The following is a 20,289-nucleotide window of genomic DNA, read 5'->3' as shown; positions in this document are numbered from 1 at the left end:
ACAGCTAGCGATAAGTACAATGGGAATGCGTTCTAACAGGCGCGCCTAACACAAAGAGGTTGATAAAAGAATGATAAACGTGTATTGTGTTACAAATATTTTTATGGCAATGTGCTTGATGATTTAGGATTTAGAAAAAGCATTACTTCAATATTTAGGATAGTAATTAAATGTAAACTTGTATAATTATTTTTATTCTTCAGAAACATGACTATAAATTATCGCAAGAAATATTTCTAATAGCAAATTCAGTTTTATCATTACAATCATTTGCATTACACAGATTATATTAAAATATATGCACTGTTTTAATATAAATAAAAACCATTTTAAAAGCATCTCTTCTGTTAATCCGTTTTATATTTGATAGTATTTTATATTTGATACTATCAAATATAAAACGAATTAATAGGAGAGATGCTTTTAAAAGGATGTTTATTTATTCTGTGAAAATAAACATAACATAATCTTTTCATTCATTGAAAACACTAAATAATGATAAAAAGAAACACTGTTAAAATTTAAAGAAATTGTGTTTCAAGCTTTACTCTAATAAAATAATATGTAATGACAGGACACGTAAATCGTACGTTTCATTGATAAAATAGCGATTCGGAATTCGCTTCATCAGTTTTCACTTTAGGATCCCCTTAATACTGGCCAATTTTAAATTGAAAATTATTTATTTTCAGTATAAAAATCATTCTTGCTAAATGCTTTCAATACTTAAAATTGATAATTAATACTTCCATGTTAAATTTCTGTAAAGCATAAGTACAAAGCTCCCTCAATTTTGCATTTGGCTAGGTAATAAAAGTTGAAAGAGAACAATAAAATATTTATAAAATTGTTATAAAATTGTTATAAAATGAACACAATTTTGCAATAAAACTGTTTTAATTTTTAAAACTTTTTAGATTTAAAAAATATATAAACTTTTTAAATATATATATATATATTTTTCGTTAGATATGGATGATGTCAATTTGTGAGAGTATTTTGTATTTATGGTCAACAAATGCGTCTTGTAATTCTGTATGGTGCTGTAAGAATACGTAATTCTGCCGATAAAATGACACAATAATCGAGACTACGAGGACAATAAGAGACTTGTTGCGTACGATTTTCGCACAGTTGATTTTTTAGGTCATCAGAGGTTTTAGGCGCTAAGTGATCTAACGTAACGTCGCCGGCAGGAGGCCAGCGTGGGTTTGCAATCGATGGGTTTTGTCGCGAGCGCATAATTGGAAAAAAAAAGCAAGAACCACCGCCCGCTTTCTCGTATTACATTAGTTACTTTACACACACGCGATTACCGTGACGTTTCGCGATACTCTTTTGCCATTTCACGGAATCGCATGATACACAGATTTGCCCAATCTCTGAGGGAACAAAAATGTTCGTATATCTCAGCTCGGCTTGCTGTCGAGTCTGTTCAGTTTGGAATGCGTCTCACGGGACAGGGCAGAGGTGTTGACATTGAACGCGGTAAACGGTCGCTTACTGTCGCTTTCGTATCGTATCGACGTGCAGTGCTTGGTGAGCGAACGGCTCAGGGGTGGTCGATAGATCACTCATCGATCCGATCGAACGAATAGCGATGAAGATGGATAAGATGTGATAGTAGAGCAACGGCGAGGAAAGGCGCGGTCACGTACAATGATAGTAACGCGTCACTTTGCTTGCTACGTTTGTCTACTTGCAACGTGGGCTTGTCAAAGGTGTTCACGTCGCGATAGTGTCAAAGGCATTCATACGACATGTGCGTGAGCATGGTATCTGTTTAACATATATTTATTTAAAAAATATGTATTACGTTTTTTTTTAATAAATCATTTTTTTAATATAGTATGAACTAAATATTTACTAAATATGAAGATATGTTTATATTTGGTACAAGAATCATTCATTTGATCTAAGTATCATTTTTTAATGAGTAAATGTGTACTGTAGGTAAATATTTAATAGATACTATTCAAATATATATATATATTTATTTATTTATTAAAATTTAATACATTTTTTTCTTAGTGTCAATATTTATACCAGTATTTTTTAGCAAAATATGCAAAAATTGGATCAATATGTTGAACTAGTTAATCCGGGAGTAATCACCTGATTTTTTTACATAAATAACCACTTGGAATATTTTTATATCTCAATCAAATTCACTATTATTATTAACATATTATACATTATTGATCGTTTTCCGATTTATTAATACTTGAGAAAATTTTCTCAAATGTATATGAATTCAATCACAACATTTTGAAAAAGTATACTGTTAGGTAGATATCAAAGGTGCAATGGCAACTTAATCCCTTGACTTACATAACATTTTGTTATTTATAACTTCCATATGTGTCAAAGTGTAAATCAATCCATTTCTATAATTGTTTTAAAATAAACAACGTATACATTTCATATTAATGTATACATTTAATAAATAAGCTAAATTTTATTCAAATTTAATACATTTCCTTGAGTTAAATTATTTAACTCTATTGTTTTAGTTAAAATAAAAATGTATTGAGTAGGAACAGTGGCGACCTACAGAAATGATTAAAAATAATTCAAATTGAGTATAATTTGATATTATGAGCTTAATAGTGTAGGAACTAAACAAATATTAAAATATTATTTAAGTTCTTCTTAAGTTATTCTATTTTATATTATTACGTTTTAAAATCTTTTAGATTAATTTAATAAAGCCCACTTTAATAATCGTACTATTTTCATCTTAGATGGAAAGAATGGCTTTTTACTAACGTTTAATTTAAACATTTATATAGATACAGATTTGAAAATGATTATATTGGACCATCAGATTAATTATATTGGATGATCAAGCTAGTTACTAGAATATGAAAATCTTTTGCAGCATTAACCATTATGTACATAATTATTTCCAACTCTGCATTTAGTTAAACTTTTAGATACTACAACAAAACCGTTCTTTCCATAATGCCGAATTAAAAACTACGATTGAATACAAACTAATGTAATCATTTTAAAATCAATTGTAATGTTTTACAGTCTTTATGCGTGATAAATATGTTTGAAGAAATTAATTTTTTCACGGTAGGGCGTGACTTTTAAGTAAATTTACGGCATGGATCGCAAAAGTCCGTATACATCATAACGAGCATTACGAGCAATGTGCTTTGTATTATATGAGAATGTACTTTTAATACAATTCGTCCTTCGACTTCGAGTCCTTCGTTTGCTCAGGGCTGGTGAGTCGTTTAGCGTCAATACACGCCTTTGTTATTTCTCAGCACCGAGATCCCTTCTATCAGTGACATGTGATTTAACCAGGATCACGAGGGAGTAAAAATACATGTTCTTTTGTTCAATAAAAGAATGCCGGATTGACTTACGCAGCTTGGTGACAGGCAATTAATAACTCGCTACTAATTGCTGGAAAATTCTATGAAAAGAAATAAATATCGTAAAAAACGTTTGGTATAATCGAAAAGTCTCCGTTTTATATAATTCAGCAAGTAAAAATCCTTTCTGCAAACAATCGATCATGATTTTAAGTCTGTGAACTAAGGGCTGTGATCAAACTGTGATTAATTTAATCAACAATTAACTTAACTTAATTTAACTGAGAGAATCAAAACAGGATCTTTAATATAAACTCTCTAAAACTTTTAGAGCGAATTGTCTGAAGAATGAAATCTCACTCTAAGGCCCAGTTTCACAATTCACAGTTAACTCTTAACCGAAGTTCAATTTATTCTTCATCTATTTCCAGTTCTAGAATTGAAAAGAGATAAAAAATAAATTGAACCTCGGTTAAGAATTAACCATGAGTTGTGAAACAGGACCTTAAAGATTGAAAATTGAGCCATTTTTTTTAAGACTTGCTCAATTATCACTTCTTAGAGTGAGATTCCACTCTAAAGAATTTGAAGAGTATAATTTATTGTTTTCAATCTTTTTTTATACATTAAACATAATGGATTAATTTAATATTTTTATTGGTTATTCAATAACATAGTACACCGAAAAAATTGTATTCTTGAAAGATGTACTTAATACTTCCTCTTAACAGATATAAGAATATTTCCTCTTAAATTAATAATATATTCTCAATTTGCGAAAGCAATCGTCGCCACACGTGCGCTACACGCCTCACATGGTTTTTGATGATGTCCCTTTTAAAACCATGCAACTTTTATCTGAAGCATTTTTCTCTAAAATGTATTGTTCAAGAGATATTTGAGATCATCGTTTAAAATAGGACATCCTGTATATTCTCATATTAAGAATATACTAATTTTTAGATGATTACCCTCTTAAATTAAGAGGATCGTCTCAGCGCTTATTTTAGAAGAAAACATACTATACGTAAGTGGGATATTCTTAAATTAAGAATACAATTTTTTCGGTGTACTGTTTAAGTTAACCGAAGTTTAGTTGAAATCACCCGTTTCTACTAATGTAGATTAACTTTAATCTTGGTTCAACTTGCTCTTCGTCTTTTCCTAATTCTTAAAACTAGAAAAAGGTGAAAAATTTGTTGAACCGAGATTAAAATTAAATCACATTGGTAGAAACGGGCATAAGAGTCATTTCATTCAATTTATTCTAATCGACGATTAGATCCTTTGGAATTGATCAATCGTATTTGTCATTTCGTTTTACAACATATGTGAATGGTCAACTTTAACGGATCAAATCGTCGATTAAAATTAATCGGAGTTGATCGAACTGATCCTAAGATGCAATTGAGTACATCATTATAGCCCCCCGATATGCTTCCGGTCATGAAATGCAGAAACCGCATTTAAATGTCAAGGTCGCAATTGGCGAAAGACAGACAGCGAGAGAAAGAGAGAAAGAGAGAAAGAGAAGAGAATAGCCTTCCCTTTTCCGATCTTTCCGGCAAACTTCCCGGGCCATCGGGTTATAGCCGATCACCTCTGGTTTCCCCCAGGTCGCTGGCGATCGAATGCACGTGGGAGGGGACAGACGAATGCGACTATAAATGGTACCAACCAGCCGTTCTCCAGGAACACAAAACAGCGAACCGACGCCCGGCCCGGGTCCCTCACTCCTGGGAGCGAATACTGACAGACAACAGCAGCGCTCTTTTTATCAGGAAGAAGGCGTGTGGGAGTTCAACGAAGGATACAACGCCCCTGGATCGTCATGAGAGGTCTGGTGAGTGATCCCGGGACAAAGAAAAGTGAAAGGTTGGGGTAGGTCGAAAGAATCCGCCCAGCGAAATGCCGATCGAGATCGCGCAACGAGATGACCTGATAAGCGGTGGATCAAGTATCGATTATGTATTGGTAATTCGTCACGGTTATAAAGGCCCATCGTTTCTATCAAATTTTTCCCAGAAGAATTAATCCTTCAATATTTTTATGGCTTTTTTAACGTAATTACAACATGGGCTGTTTTTGACACCCCAATGTTGTATACCAATCTTCATTTTTCTCTTTGATAATTTACAATTAAATAAAAATTGATATTAAGATTAATAAAAAAATACCATTTTTATTTAGCAAATTTATGCAGCCGGAATGTTTTGGACACCCCACGCGAATAAGGAGGATTAAAAGTCATCTGCGAAATATTACATTAACAAAAAGTTAAATTAAAAGCGAAATAATGCTTTTTGAAAACATAGGATATAATATAGAAAAATTTAATAAATCAAATAAATAAAGAAAAAGCCAAATATGATCAAGACTAGATCTTGAAATTAATTCTTTAAATACATTTTCCAGTTTTATAAACTGTGCATCGATTATTATCGAATTATAAATCGAAGTTGGAATAACAATATCATAAATTAAATCAATCAAATTTAATTTTGTTAATAACTTTAATTAATTAATTAATTAATTAAATCAAATTTAATATAGTTTGATAATGATGCTAATAAGCATTTTAAAACACTATACAGAACTTAGAAAAATGTAATATTTTTTCGTAAATATATATTTTTCGAATTAAGATCTAATTGCTCCAATTCGTTTTTTGTTTTTAGATTTTCCTGTTCGCCACGGCGGTAACTTGTAGAGCCGCATACGTCGGTTCATCCCCATATGGGAATCCTCTGGTTCACCAACAAGTTGCACCGAACTTCGCGCCGCCCGCTCCGGTTGGCGAAGACGGCAACGTCATCGACACGCCGGAAGTAGCGCAGGCGAAGGCTGCGCATTTTGTTGAATTCGCGAGGGCCGCCGCCCGCGCAGCTCAAGATGGGAAGAACCAGCAAGGCTTGTCCGATTATCAACCGCAGATCTCATCGCCCGCATACAGCTACTCAGCTGCTCAACCGACCGGGGTGCCTTATCTGAAACAGGCCAGCTACCAGCAACCCACTCCGATCTATCAGACTGCCAACCATGTACCGGCGCCCATCTACGTGAATTATCAGCAACCTCAACAATACGACGCACGGGCTAACTTTGTAGGTCAGAAGAGTTACACGCTCCCAGCAAAGCCCACCACTTTCGTACCGGCGCCGTTGGCCGAGGACGGGACGGTCTTAGACACGCCGGAAGTGGCGGCCCTAAAGGCAACCAGATTGGCCGAGCTTGCCGAGGCGGAGGCCCGGGCTTACAAACACGCGAGCGAGAATCCGACTGAGCACCAGGGTCAAGGTGAGCGAAGCAGAACTGGGAGAGACCGATGAACTGTCGCGTGGGCCGCGGCGTAAATCGTTGACGCAAGGCGTGAATAGGAAACGTGTTTTGAGATCTGCTCGCGGCAATATAACGTTAAATACAACATGTAAAAGTTTGATTGATTGTCGAGAAAATTGCGGAAAAAGTGGATGAAGAGTTTAGAGATTAAAGATTTTCAACATAAGCATAAAAATGACATTTTTTTATCTATAAGATAAAAATAAGTTAATGTGGAAAAAATTTGAATAGAATATTGAAAAATATTTTTATTCTACAAAAAAAATAAATTATTTTTTTATATTTAAGATAAAAAATAAACTGATGAAAAAGTATGAATAGAACATCAAACAATATTTTTATTTTATAAGAAATGAATTATTTTTACATCCTTAAGATAAGAAGTAAATTAATAGAAAAAATATATGAATAGAACATTTTTATTTTACAAGAAATTATTCTAAGTTTAAATTTGTTGTATTCTCTATCCCTCCCTGAGTTACTCTAATAAGTAACTGATAGTATATACGGGTTCATTATATTCCTTGAAACTGTCGGGTATTTTCTTAAACGGTGTTTTCTATTATTATTTTAGTTTATGGATCTCCATCCGGTCCCGCTCCTGCCAATCTAGGACACTATGGCGCTTCGCGAGCATTCCCAGCATCTTCGTACCCGGGAACTCAGCCTTACGCCACGCAACAAGTGTACAATCCGTCAGGTTTCCAGCCTCGTCATTATCAGTCCCAGCATCTGATAGGAAATTTCTAAACCTAGCGAATCACGGTCGATCAACATGTTCCGGTCCCTGTACATATTCTAGATGAATAAATTGTTTTCCTATCTTTACGAATTTATCATGTTTCTCGCGACGCAGGTCACTCGCTTGTACATCTCTCTTTTTTAAATCTTTCGAAGATTGTGATACATAAAGACTGCTGGAAAAAAGACTTAATAGAAGGAATGGACGAACCTCGTTCTCTCCATCCTGATTCCTATCTTTCTTTTTTCTCCTCTTTATTTACAACGATTTATCTCACATCAATAACTTCCTGATTAAATTAAATTTTATATCTATTCGTTATAAATTAAAAATGAGAGGTACAAGTTGATTATTATTATTGTGAATTAATGAGCGTATTATGTGTAAAATATTTTACATGATTACAAAATAATATAATACGATGACTAGTATTTCTAATTCGTCATCGTATAACGTCAAATAGGCAATTAAGTTTTAATAAAGTTCTATTTATGTGCTGGCCTACTTCTCGATCTTGCGTTGCGTCTAACGTAATTTAAGTAAGGCTGAAACGTTTCTTTACCACTATTAATTAAGATTGCAAAGATTCGTCGAACGCGTGCAATTTAATTAACTTCCGTGAATTAGAAACTCGTACTGACTTCTTTTTGTATATTCTGTATTAATCCATAGCTGTATTAATCCATTAAATTTAGATTAAGATAGACAATTAATTAATATTTTTTGTCATTTTTTAAGGCGCGCAAAGAAAAGAATTCGCGAAAGATCGCGACGCGCGATATTTCGTAGAAGAAATCGCGGTAATTCGTGACGCAACTCTTAGTGTCTTAATCTAGATAGAAATCGGAAGAGCAAGAAGAGAGCGATCGGGTTGTCGTGGGACGTTGATTAGGAAAGTTTTGCGTTTTGCGGTGCGCCCGTCGCGGGACGGTATCGTAACGATCGTCTTGCGGCGAATGCAGCACGCAATTTTACGTAAGCAAAATCGCGACACCTGTTGAATAAAAAGAGGTGCATTGTTCCATGAGCTAATCGGCATCGTGCCTTGCGTGGCGCACACGTAGATACCAATTTACTGAAAAAAAAATATATATATATATGTATATAATTATTATTATTTTTTATGTGTTTTACATATTTCTCAGGAAATGCATAATGTTTACGACACTACGCTCTAATGGCAATTTAATTCTGGGAACGAAGAAATATCATGTAAATCCTATTGAAATGTATAGTCACATCGCGTTACGGTTGTGAATGTTGCCACATAGGTCATCGGTGTACGAAAGACGTGAGAAGAAATGAGCAAGGGAGCGGAATAATAGCTTCGTTCTTCGAGCGAAGCCGAGCACATCGTGATTCCGAATACCTCGCCGCAGAAAGGTCAGGAATCGTAACTTTGTAACTAATGCAGAATATGCAAGAAGAATGGAATTGATCGCAAAACAAAGCTCGAGAATCAAAGAAAATCGAAATAGATGCATTGTAATTTCAGCGTACTTTCACATAGGAGTGAGTGGGATAGTGGCGTTCGCTTAAGAAATTTTATTAGTATTTTTACCTTAAATTAGTTTTTCATCGAAATCTTTTAAATTCTTTAGAGCAAAATTTTACTCTAAAAAATGAAAATTAAGTCAATTTTGAAAAAGAGTGACTCAATTTTCAATCTTTACGAGTGAGATTTCACTCCTCAGAGTAACAATTCACTCTAAAAGTTTTAGAGAGCATGGATAATGATACATTATTTTAGATAAACTTTAAATAAATAATATATTAATAAAATAATATATTAATAAAAAGTAATATACATATATTATTATTCTTAGAATTTTCGTAATTTTAAGAAGATCGATTGACCCGCTGAGCTCCTATATATGAGATTTAATTTTTCGTGAAAAAGATAACACTATATTACATGTTTAAATGTGTAAATTTATTTTTGTATGCAGTTTAATGTGTTATTTGAAGACATTTATTGCGTACTTGGATTTACAGTGTATTTGCCAAAAAACATGGGGTCAAAGATGACATCATCGGCTCGAGTTGACGAATTTGAATCGTCAGAAACGATCTATCATCGAGGCGTTTCATCTCGAGGGAGAAAAAACTGAATTTATTCGCGACGGAGCGTGCAACCTCGCTACCCACTCCTTCGTTACTTACCCTGCGCAATTTGAACTGACCTCGATATAAAGATACAAGATCGGATGGTACGCCTACCTGAGAAGAGCTAAAAATTCTGTAGGCGCGCGCGCGGAGATCGGCGGATGCTGCGTGGAATATCGCAGCCACGTCCGCGACCGTGGTCTTAACTCATTACGTGTACGTCGCGGGGATTACGTATTACGAGACCCCGTTTTACGTAGATTTGCGCAACAATCGGCGAGCTAGTCGACCGAGTTCTTCCGTCTCACATTACGATGTGGATCGGCGTCGATTATAACGGGGACAAGATCAAATAATCTTCTCGCTCTGCTCTGATGACCTCAAACTGAATAAATCTATTCAGTATTGCATTTTATTGCAAAAAGGAATTGCAAAATAATGACATAGGAATTTATAATATATTTATAATATATCGAATGCGACAAATTATTTAAGTTGACGATTTTTAAGGAATTAGCTGATATTTGTTAACACACTGAACCAAAACTGTAAATACAATAAAATATTCATTGAATTATGAAAAAAAATGACAATTAGTCCAATGAATTCTCATAATGATTTAAGTTGTAAAATTATTCCTAAAATTCATTGCCAGAATGAATATATAGTTATATAAATGAACCCAGTTATTGTATCAATGAATTAACTACATTAAGTCGGACATTGATGAATGATCATTTATTGGACGAAAAATGACTAAAATTTTTTTCAGTGCAAAATTAAGTAATCTTCTTCCTCATGCTACTCCGCAAGTTTGCGACTACAGTTGAAGAAATGTAAGCGAGTGCAGTCATTAACAAAAGTTGCTTGTTTTATACGAATGAAACAAAGAAATTAATAAACGCATCTGTTTAAAATTTAAAAGTAGCTCTGTGAAGGATCAAACTTGTATAAAATTATAATAGTTTGATATTTGTGGCGTCATTTCTGTGTCAGGCCGAGAACTTTTCGAATTATTCTCATACATATCAAAAGGAATTGCGGAATAATAATGGAGTATTTACCGAATACGGCGGATTTAATTTAAGCTCATCATTTTAAAGAAATAAAAAAAAAACTGTGATATTTGTTAACAAAATTAAATAATTTTCTTTTCCGTGCTATTCTGCTGATCTCAAATGAAACTATAATTTATTCTATATCGCATTATCGCCGAAAGATATCTTTTTTTGAACAGTGGAGCATAAAGGAGCACATTTACATTAAATACAACAAATAATTTAAGTCGACCGGTTTAAAGAAACTGACAAATATTTGTTAATAAAATTATTCAATCCCTTAAAAGGAATCTATACCTTGAGTTTTTATTGTCCTTTCAATGATCCGTTGCCAATTTTCGAAGCAATAGACACCAAAAAGAGGACTACCTTGAAGGGATTGTCGAGTAATCCATGACCGGTCGTCCGCGAATCGGGCGTGTTTTGCAAGAAAATTTTGTTCAAACACACGTTGCACTGACGTGTTACAGATCGTTGCATAGAAAACGCCATGCAGAGTGATTGAAAACAACGAACATCTCGATATTAAAGATTCTGATTAACTAATAGATCTTTGAACACTTGATTGCAGGAAATGAAAATTCGATTGCGAGAAGAAACGATGAGAAAACCGGTTTCTACGAGATAACGCGAGACAGTTATCCTGCGAGATCCTAGACAGCTCGTGCCATTAGCAAGGACGCGATTAATCGTGCTTAACGAGGTATGCAACAATGAGGTTCAGCAGATAATGATCTATGATGTCGCGTACACTCTCGCGAAAGTAGATCTGACTAACGGTAGAATGTGATAATATCGAAATAAATACTGTACCCAAACAGCCGTGAATGAATGTAACAGAATATTTTCATTCAAAGAAGAAGAGCGGAATTAACACATTTGCAATGCAGGCTATTATGTATTTATACATAATAGTTTATATACTGAGAGAAAAAATAGTTATAATTACCAATTTAACTATAATTCAGTTTTCGATGCCAACTATTTATTCTTTTAATAGAATTATAATATAATTATTATTGCTAATAGTATATGGAGTGATAACTAGATATAAAAATGGAATTCATAAGTATTTTATCATGTAATTATAGTTACAAATATTAAATATTTCTCTCAGTATATGAATTCTTGGAAGGGATACTTATTTGGATTTCTAGATTATACAAATTTAAAAAATTAAATCTTAAACATTCAAGTCGAGTGGATTAAAGGATGTTGATTGGACCATATGCAGAAGCATAGAATAGTTATTACGGAATAGTCTCTTTACGCCACTGCTGTTCCATATGAATATATATTTTTTCTAACATATACATCGGAAGTACGAATATTTGTGCGCGATAAATAGGAGATGCATGAAACGTGACGCTGCAAAATCACCGCAGGCGAAAAGATTATCGGGAGTTGCGATCGAAGGATCGGCGAGAGAGAACCATTTGTTTCGGAGTGATCGGAGAGGTAGTTAGTAATATCTTAGTGAATCTTATATAGTCTTCCAATTCTTGAGGTAGCTGCACGGAAAGAACAGTTTTGCTGAAATACCTAAAAATTTAGCTTATAGATATAAATCCCAAAATAATTTTGTTGGACTATTAAAATAATAAAATGTTTGCAATGTTGCTGGATGTTGCTGCAACATTATTAAAATGATCTGTGCTGTATAATATGAGTGGTAGCTGGAAGTTAAAATTTTTTCCAACATTGCTCATTATGTGAGCACATTCTACATAATTATTTTGATAGTCCAACAAAATTATTTTAAAATTTCTATCTAGATTTTTAGATACGCCAATAAAACCGTTCTTTTCGTGTGAGAAGGATATCGAGGATCATTGGTGGATTTAACACAATCGTGTGATCGATTTCATGGGATCGTCGACGTCCACTGAACGAGCGGAAATGCATTTCGCTCCGATCATTTTTTCTTGTAGTCGAATTAATAGTAGTTGCTGGCCAGGCCGTCCCAAGCAGGATTGTAGGCACCGTTGTTCCAGGATGGATCGTAGGCGCCAGCAGCAATTGGATCGGCTGGACCGGCCGGCACGCGCCGCGCTTCCGCATTGTAAAGAGAGAAATGTACGGCCTTGGCTTGCTGTACCTCGGGCGTGTCAACTACGCGGCCGTCTGGGCCTAGTGGGGCTGGTGGTCCGCTGCAAGATGTATTCAAACGATTTTAGAGAATTAAATTTGACTAGATTGACTCTTGTTATAGATTAAATGTATTTAAAAAATAGAATCTTGAAAAAAACAATTCTTTCTAAATTGGTTATATATTAGAAAAAAATTTGGTTGTATAAATTGAATGAAAATCTTAGATTCAATCTGTTGAAAAGTGAACAAATCAAAATTTTTCTGAAAAAATTATCAAATGAGAATAATTAATTCCTTCTTGTTAAATATAGCAGAATTTCTCGATAATAATATTAAAATTTAGTTAAATTAGCATAACTTTTTAGTAAAAAGAATATCTAGTGAATATAAGTAGCAACTTTATAGATCCAATTGAAAATATTAACAAAATCTTTATAGTAAGTGTATGTTAAATCTATCGACCTTTACAGAGACCCAATTTAATACTAGAAATTACTTATTTTGAGTATTAAAAGCACTGAATAATAGTAGTAACTAATATGATAATCGATAGTTCTGTTTGATCTCAGCAAAAAAAAAACGTTTTATCATATACATACGTCTTGTTGGTAAAATAAAAATCATTTTATGTAATCTCAGTGTAATTTAGTTGCATTTGGAAATAAGAATTTACAAAGACGCTTCAGAGAGATCTAGTAACGCATATTTGACACGAACCTGTAATGTGAAAGGTAATTTCCGGAAGCGTATCCGCTGGGTTGGGGATAAGCGCCAGGATAAGCGCCAGGGTAAGCTCCTATGGATCCCTTTGGTGCCCGTGCATTAGCCTCTGCCAGTGCACTCAAATGGGCAGCTTTCAACTGAGCAACTTCCGGTGTATCTACCACACGACCATCGGGGCCCAATGGCGCCGGAGAAGCATGGGGTCCGTACCACTGTGGAGCTGCCAGAATCGCGCTCGACATTGCAGAGAAGAGGATCTAAGAATTAAGATGTGATAAAATATTATCTTTTGGTTGACTTTTCATTATTAGGTCTATATTTATAGCTGAACTAGTGTACATTCTTTGTACTTAAAGTGAAATAGATGCATGTTTGAAATTTAGCAAAAGCGAGAAGAAAAGTTTTAGTGCAATCTAGTGTAGCAATAAAAACAAACCTATTGTTTCTTATTAACATTCATTTTATAAATATACATATATTAAGAAACAAGCATACAAAATTAGGTAGAATCCATTGGAAGAACTTATCCTTTTTCCGCAATATAGAAAAGAAGAGAACATTGATTAAATTAGTAAGTTACATGAGAGATTAGTGATAAAGGATTGATTAATTATAGACATTAATATATAAGGCTTAGAACGGGTTTTAGTTAGTCATTCATTATAAGTGTGTTATAATTATAAATGTGAAGTCTAAGAGAAATTGTAAATCAAGTCCCTTCTTGGCATGTAAGCTCCGAAGTAATAAAATTCTTATTTTTATATAAGAGTGAGAATAATAAAAGACTTAGAAAGTGAAGTAATATTAATTTCATAAGAATTTAATATTAATTGTCGAGATGCGAGAAAGTCGGTTAGGAGGAATTCCGGGTCACTGGAATCTCACAGCAAGCGTACTCACGAAGTATCTGATCATTGCGGCGGTCACCCTGCGTATCCCAAAGATATCCCGTCACCCTTAGATCTCGGCAAGACACTGCGGCTGTTGGCACGTGCGTTTAGATCCGCATTACGGTTGCCATCAACGCGTCTGGTGCAATTTATAGGGGTACGAGCATTGATCGGGCGTGTTGCTGCTGCCCGTGCCCCGCCTGACCCGGTGCGACTTGCGGGGTAACAACCACACCCAGGAAAAGCGTTCTCCTTAACTGCAACGCCGTGCCCCGTAACATTTACTTACGCTAACAATGGCACCCGTAAGCACGCGTGTCCCGTGACCTCGTCGTGTCAAGAATAAAAATGCGCCTAGGCTATGCCGTGTTAAACTATGCGCGTCATCTGCGGATGCAGTTTACCGTCATTAAAGTCACCGGCTTTCGCCAAAGTGACACTGGTACCGCGAAGCGAGATTTATTAACGGCCTTACACACGATTAGGTCGTTTGTGCTCTGCGCATTTTTTTTTCTTTGAAATACTGGAAGTAACTAGTTTACTATAGTTATAATACAATAATAAGCATCAGGTAATTATTAATTAGTTACAACATAATAATAATGATAATAATAATATTTTAAATGGATCTTAATGCTTATATATGATTCTTATGTGAATTTATATACTACGTGTGTAGTCCCCAGGAACGCACGCCGAAATGATTTTTCTGGGGATTACATACGTAATATATAAATTCACATAAGAATCGTACAAGCATTCAGATCCAGCTAGACTGTTTAAAGCTTTGATTTCTATAGTTTGTGTTATCTCGGTCCTATAATATATTATATTGTTTATTTACGTCGCCTAAAGAGACGTTGTTTCTTCATATGCCAATTATTGCGAAGAAAATTACTAAGGCCTTGGTAGTCTAAAGGCTTAGAACGCTCGCATGGAATGCAAGAGGTCCGGGTTCGACTCTCGGTCGAGATAATATTTTTCGCAATAATTAATTATTTACAGATTTTAATATGTCTCATTCAACATTATTAACATTGTTTCGAAGATGCGAATAAGCATCAAAAATTTGTTAAATTGCTAGTCAATTTATTTCGTGATATTACTGCGGTAGTTTAATAGAGTTAGCGTTTCAAGATCGAAAAATCATTTTGGCGCGCGTTTCTAGGAACTACATACATATAAGAATCATACAAGATCCAGCTAGACCGTTTAAGGCTTTGATTTCTATAGTTTGTGTTATCACATATACGGTCTTATAACATATTATATTGAACATTTAAAATTTTTTTAGAAATATATATTGATACTTCTTTTCTAAAAAATTTTTATTTAAAAATTCGCAATCACACATAAGAAAAATGAAATGTTTTTATTTGTTCGAATGCTATATGGACGATGCAATGAGTAAAGTTCCCGATAAATTTTCATTAGCATTTTATTAAAAGGAAAAAGTATAATTCCTAGCCAGACCGATTTACAGTTTTATCTTAGGCTTATATCTTCCGGTCACAATCACGCAACGAGTTACACCCACTACACCCCGCAGAGTTTATGGGTTTATTTATCCACACGTGTCATATCAATCACAATAGTATGTCAGGAGGTGGCGATAACAATAGTTGTTGAATAACTAAAACGGAGACGGTGGTGTCGCAACTGGCCACTTGGCCAGTTCATCGATCGAGCCCTATTGGTACGTCTGATCTGAAAGGTATTGCGCGTTTGTCACCAACGCAATACCGACGTGTTTAGGCGTTTAGTCGAGCTTGACGAAGTGACAGTCGATCGTGAGTGATCGATACGCACGATCGACATCCGAACTCGTGCTTCTGAACCGTAATTGAGCTCGGCATGTCGCCAGCACTTCACCGCAGAACCGCGAGAAAAAGTTTATCTAACCGCGTGAAATAAAACATTTGTACTCCTTGTATAAATTATTCAAAAGGCAGAAACGCACGAAGGTAAAGAAAAAAAAACATCGCATAATTAATTTCCGTACTCTTCTATTTAACATTAGAAATACCAAGCGGTCATTATTGATTTTGTTTTTTAGATTAATATTATTTTTTTTTTCTAAAAGGTAGAAATATCTGAATATCTTACCTTATGATACTCATGTATCCCATATTTTGAGGAAATATTTGGTTTTTCGCTTTCTTTACTTTTAAAACAATTTATTAGCTTGATCTTTTTAGTGGGTAAGAAACATTTAAATATATAATATCAAATTGAGTTATTTTTAACTAATTTAAGTTATTTTTAATCATTTTTATATAGATCGTTATAACATTGCTCTTACTTAATATATCATAAATTTAACTAAAATAATAGAATTAAGCAATTTAACTCAAAAATTTTACTAAAATTTTGTTTATTATTTACTAACAATAAATGCATGTTATTATATGGACATTGTTTACTTTGAAACTATAAAATAATTTAAGCATAGAAATAGATTGATTTACATTTTGATACACTTGAAAGTTAAAATCAATGTATTTTTTAACTCGTAGAAGTATTATTGCTTCGTAGAAGGATTATCAATTCTCTTTTGATATCTCACAGTGTTCTATTGTTAAAGCTACAAACTTGTCCGCGATATTTTTGCACGCAAAATACAAGAAGAAAATTTCTGATATAAAATTATTTATTCACATGTTACATTTTTTTTATTATTGTATCGTTACATATTTATGTCGTGCGAATACAAAATATTTACGTTCATCCAAGCTGCATATTCACCAGCGTGAACGTAAAAAGACGTGTTGTCACTTAATCCTTTGAAGTCGCTGCTTTTACGCTAATAATGCAGATAAGGAATTAGGTCCTTCCGGAAAACGTATGTTTCACGATAAAGGTATTCAATATGAGACGTGCGGATAGGTGTGCGCGTACGATAGATGAGCGACCTTGGACAATTCGTGAGCGTGGGCGGTGAGATGCGCGGCCTTGGCATGGGCCACTTCCGGCGTATCCACTACTTGTCCATCGTGGCCGAGCGGTGCTGGTGGACCGTGATATTTGCCATGGTATCCGGAGTAACCGTGACCGCCCGCGGGAGCAATTATGCCCTTGTATCCTGCAAAACCTCCGTCATAGTAACCTCCGTCTCCGCCCCCGTAATATCCTCCCCCATAACCTCCCCCATAATATCCCGTTTTGGCAGCTTCCGCTGCGTGCGCTGCTAGATGTGCCTTTTTGGCATGAGCCACTTCCGGTGTGTCAACCACCCGACCGTCATGGGCCAGCGGGGCCGCTGGTCCGTGATAATATCCTCCGCCATGTACCCCATTAACGTACGGCTGATAAGGCGCGTACGTCGGCAAAGCCAGCGTCGACAACGAGAGGCACGATAAGACGATCTGAAAGGACGAACAGACGAGACATTTAGTCGGATCATTAAGATAAGGAACTACGAAGAGGGAACTGCTATCATAAATCTATGTGTATGCACTGCAAGATGATTCACAATCGGGATAAAATTATATTCACTATCAGACATAAAACTGATGTGTTCATTGTGTGAAAAATTTAATGGCAAAGCCTTATATAAAATATTTTTTCAATCTGAATTGAGTATTATTTTGAGTAATTTTAAAATATTATTATTTTTATATAATTGAAGAATTATTATTAAAAAGTAATAATATTGTCATATAATAAAAATAGTAATAAAATAATAAAATAAAAAATAATAAAAGTTATAAAAAAAATTATTATTCTAAAAATAATAATATAAAAAAGTATTACTTTTAAAATAATAAAGCATAAATATAATTTTAATTTAGTATTATTTTTAAAAAAAATAATATTTCTGTTAATAGACAATTGTAAAATTGAGGAATCTCAGGCTAGGGTATCAATGTACTTACAAGGGTCTTCATGTTTATGCGCGCTATCCAAGATCAGGCGAATCTCTGTCCGTACAATCGGGCCACGTAGACTTTATATAGCCGACGAACAATACGAGCGTCTAATACAGACGTCTGTACTAAATAGAGTAAACGCGAAACGTTTTACAACACGGGCCCGCCCTGATTTTCATATGATAAAAACGCGAAAAAAGTCCGGTTTTTTTCGTTTAATATCCCTAAAAGCGAAATGGAGACACATCGAGTGGATCATTTTAGCGAAAAAACAAGAAGAAAGGTCAAAAAATCATAGCACAGAGAAAAAACGAGAAAGAGTTAGAAATAAAGAGAGAGAGATAGAGAGAGGGGGGAGAGGGAGGGAGAGAGAAAGAATAAGAAAAAGTGAAAAGGGGAGGAATAGAGGGAGGCTGGAATGTCAGCAAGAACAGAATTATGATTGCGCCAAAACGCGAACGTTCTACAAGCGATGTTGTACAATTCGCCTGGCAAAAAGTGTCAGCGGGCGATGGGAACGTTTGATCGATCGCTCTATCTCGTCGATCTCCTGATTTATTAGCGAATGCTCGCGAAGAAAGACTGAAGATTAGACCCAAGCAGAACAGCAGGTCACGATAACATTATATATAATGAATCATAACGTTAAAATGAATCATAACTGAAAAAGTAAGTTTTAATAATCGTTTTAAAATCATTTTGACGCTATCTTAATATCATGATGACATTTGTTCTTGCTTGGGGAGGCCCAATATAAATCAGGAAGAGCAATCAAGGCTGAGACAAGCGTTTAATTGCGAGTTTTTCGACACCGTGTTTATTATATCGAGTTTAACGTGACGATTAAACGCTGTCAATTATTCGTTCGTGAGAAGAAAAGCACTCTTTAATATCTTTGAAATTAAAATTATTCTGGACATTGACATTCTCTTGACCGTAATGAATTATAAAATACAGGTTCGCGCGCATTAATAACCATATCGTAATCCGCGATTTATTATCTTGAATTAAAAGCTACTCGAAATTCCGTCACGTAAAAGCGCGTCTAATTACTTAATGAGCCATCACAATTTACTTCGAGAGCAATATAAGAAAAGAGTGCCAGTTAATAATTGCATCAAATATAATTGAATATCCGATCTTTTATTGCGAGATCTAATGAATGATTAACAATTAGATAATTCAATCAACAATTAGACGAACGATACTTGGATGATGATTAAATTAATTACATCTTCGCACGGAAAAAATGATATATGAAATAATTAAATAATTATATTAACATTAGCTAACAACTTAATTAAAAAAATTTTGTTAATTGAATAACAGTATTGATGAAACAAATAATATTTTATTAAAATAAGGACTTGAAATGTTGATGAGAAAACGTCGTTTTTTCTTGTAACACAATCTTACACCGCTGATGCAAAAATAGAGAAATGTATTTTGTCACTTTAGTAAAAATCGACCAATCAGTTGTACGAATATTAGCCGAACAATATATTCATCATTGGTGGGGTGATACTGTTAGGTAAGATTAAATCACCGATTGTATATAAACCGAGCATTTAGTTCTCGATGGTTATAAAACGGTGACACTTCCATTCGGGATTGAACGTAACAATGAAGTCTTTGGCAAGTAACTTTATTGGATTACAACTATTTTTAACAATTAATCAAAAAATTTCCTTGAGAAATTTAATGTTACAGCTATGACACACAAAAAACATAAAATAGTAAGATGTAAGCAATGAGTCGGCCAATCACAATAGAAACATGAAACAATAACGTAAATCCAAAATGTTAGTTTGCTAACTATTTGCGTCTTACTGTTTAAATTTTTTGTGTGCCATAGCCTTATAAGTATTAATACTATAAGTATTAAATTGATTAATGATTAATTATTTATTTTAAGTATTAAAAGCACCGTTGTTAATATTTTAATACTCAAAATAAGTAATTAATCATTAACTAATTTAATACTTATAGTATTGAACTTCTCTGAGGATTATTGAAAACTTTATATTATCATCCCTATCATTATAACGATTAGATAAATTATCGGAATTGCGATAAAATTTACAATGAGAATCGCAAAACGATAAAATATTTTCTTCCGATTATTATTTAGAGATTAATTTT

The 20,289-nt window shown here is 34.2% G+C and overlaps 3 protein-coding genes across 3 annotated transcripts; 1 reads left to right on the top strand and 2 right to left on the bottom strand.

Moving 5' to 3' along the window:
• The first annotated feature begins 5,013 nt into the window (after window positions 1–5,013).
• Window positions 5,014–7,494, top strand: LOC108761679 (pupal cuticle protein). The gene is made up of 3 exons (XM_018508344.1): window positions 5,014–5,172; window positions 6,008–6,626; window positions 7,243–7,494. The coding sequence occupies exons 1-3, from the start codon at window positions 5,161–5,163 to the stop codon at window positions 7,416–7,418; spliced, it is 807 nt and encodes a 268-aa protein (XP_018363846.1). The 5' UTR covers window positions 5,014–5,160; the 3' UTR covers window positions 7,419–7,494.
• A 4,355-nt stretch (window positions 7,495–11,849) lies between these two features.
• On the bottom strand, window positions 11,850–14,411 carry LOC108761725 (pupal cuticle protein). The gene is made up of 3 exons (XM_018508431.1): window positions 14,289–14,411; window positions 13,383–13,645; window positions 11,850–12,724 (listed from the first exon to the last, which is right to left on the bottom strand). Exons 1-3 carry the CDS (start codon window positions 14,301–14,303, stop codon window positions 12,511–12,513), a joined length of 492 nt encoding a protein of 163 aa, XP_018363933.1. The 5' UTR covers window positions 14,304–14,411; the 3' UTR covers window positions 11,850–12,510.
• A 2,478-nt stretch (window positions 14,412–16,889) lies between these two features.
• Window positions 16,890–18,229, bottom strand: LOC108761724 (pupal cuticle protein-like). Its single transcript, XM_018508430.1, has 2 exons — window positions 18,154–18,229; window positions 16,890–17,643 (listed from the first exon to the last, which is right to left on the bottom strand). The coding sequence occupies exons 1-2, from the start codon at window positions 18,163–18,165 to the stop codon at window positions 17,143–17,145; spliced, it is 513 nt and encodes a 170-aa protein (XP_018363932.1). The 5' UTR covers window positions 18,166–18,229; the 3' UTR covers window positions 16,890–17,142.
• Window positions 18,230–20,289: the final 2,060 nt, after the last annotated feature.

Source organism: Trachymyrmex cornetzi, unplaced genomic scaffold, assembly GCF_001594075.2.
Source record: "Trachymyrmex cornetzi isolate Tcor2-1 unplaced genomic scaffold, Tcor1.1 scaffold26, whole genome shotgun sequence".
NCBI lineage: Eukaryota > Metazoa > Arthropoda > Insecta > Hymenoptera > Formicidae > Trachymyrmex > Trachymyrmex cornetzi.
Note: the sequence above shows the minus strand (reverse complement) of the source record. Positions and strands in the feature narration are given on the sequence as shown.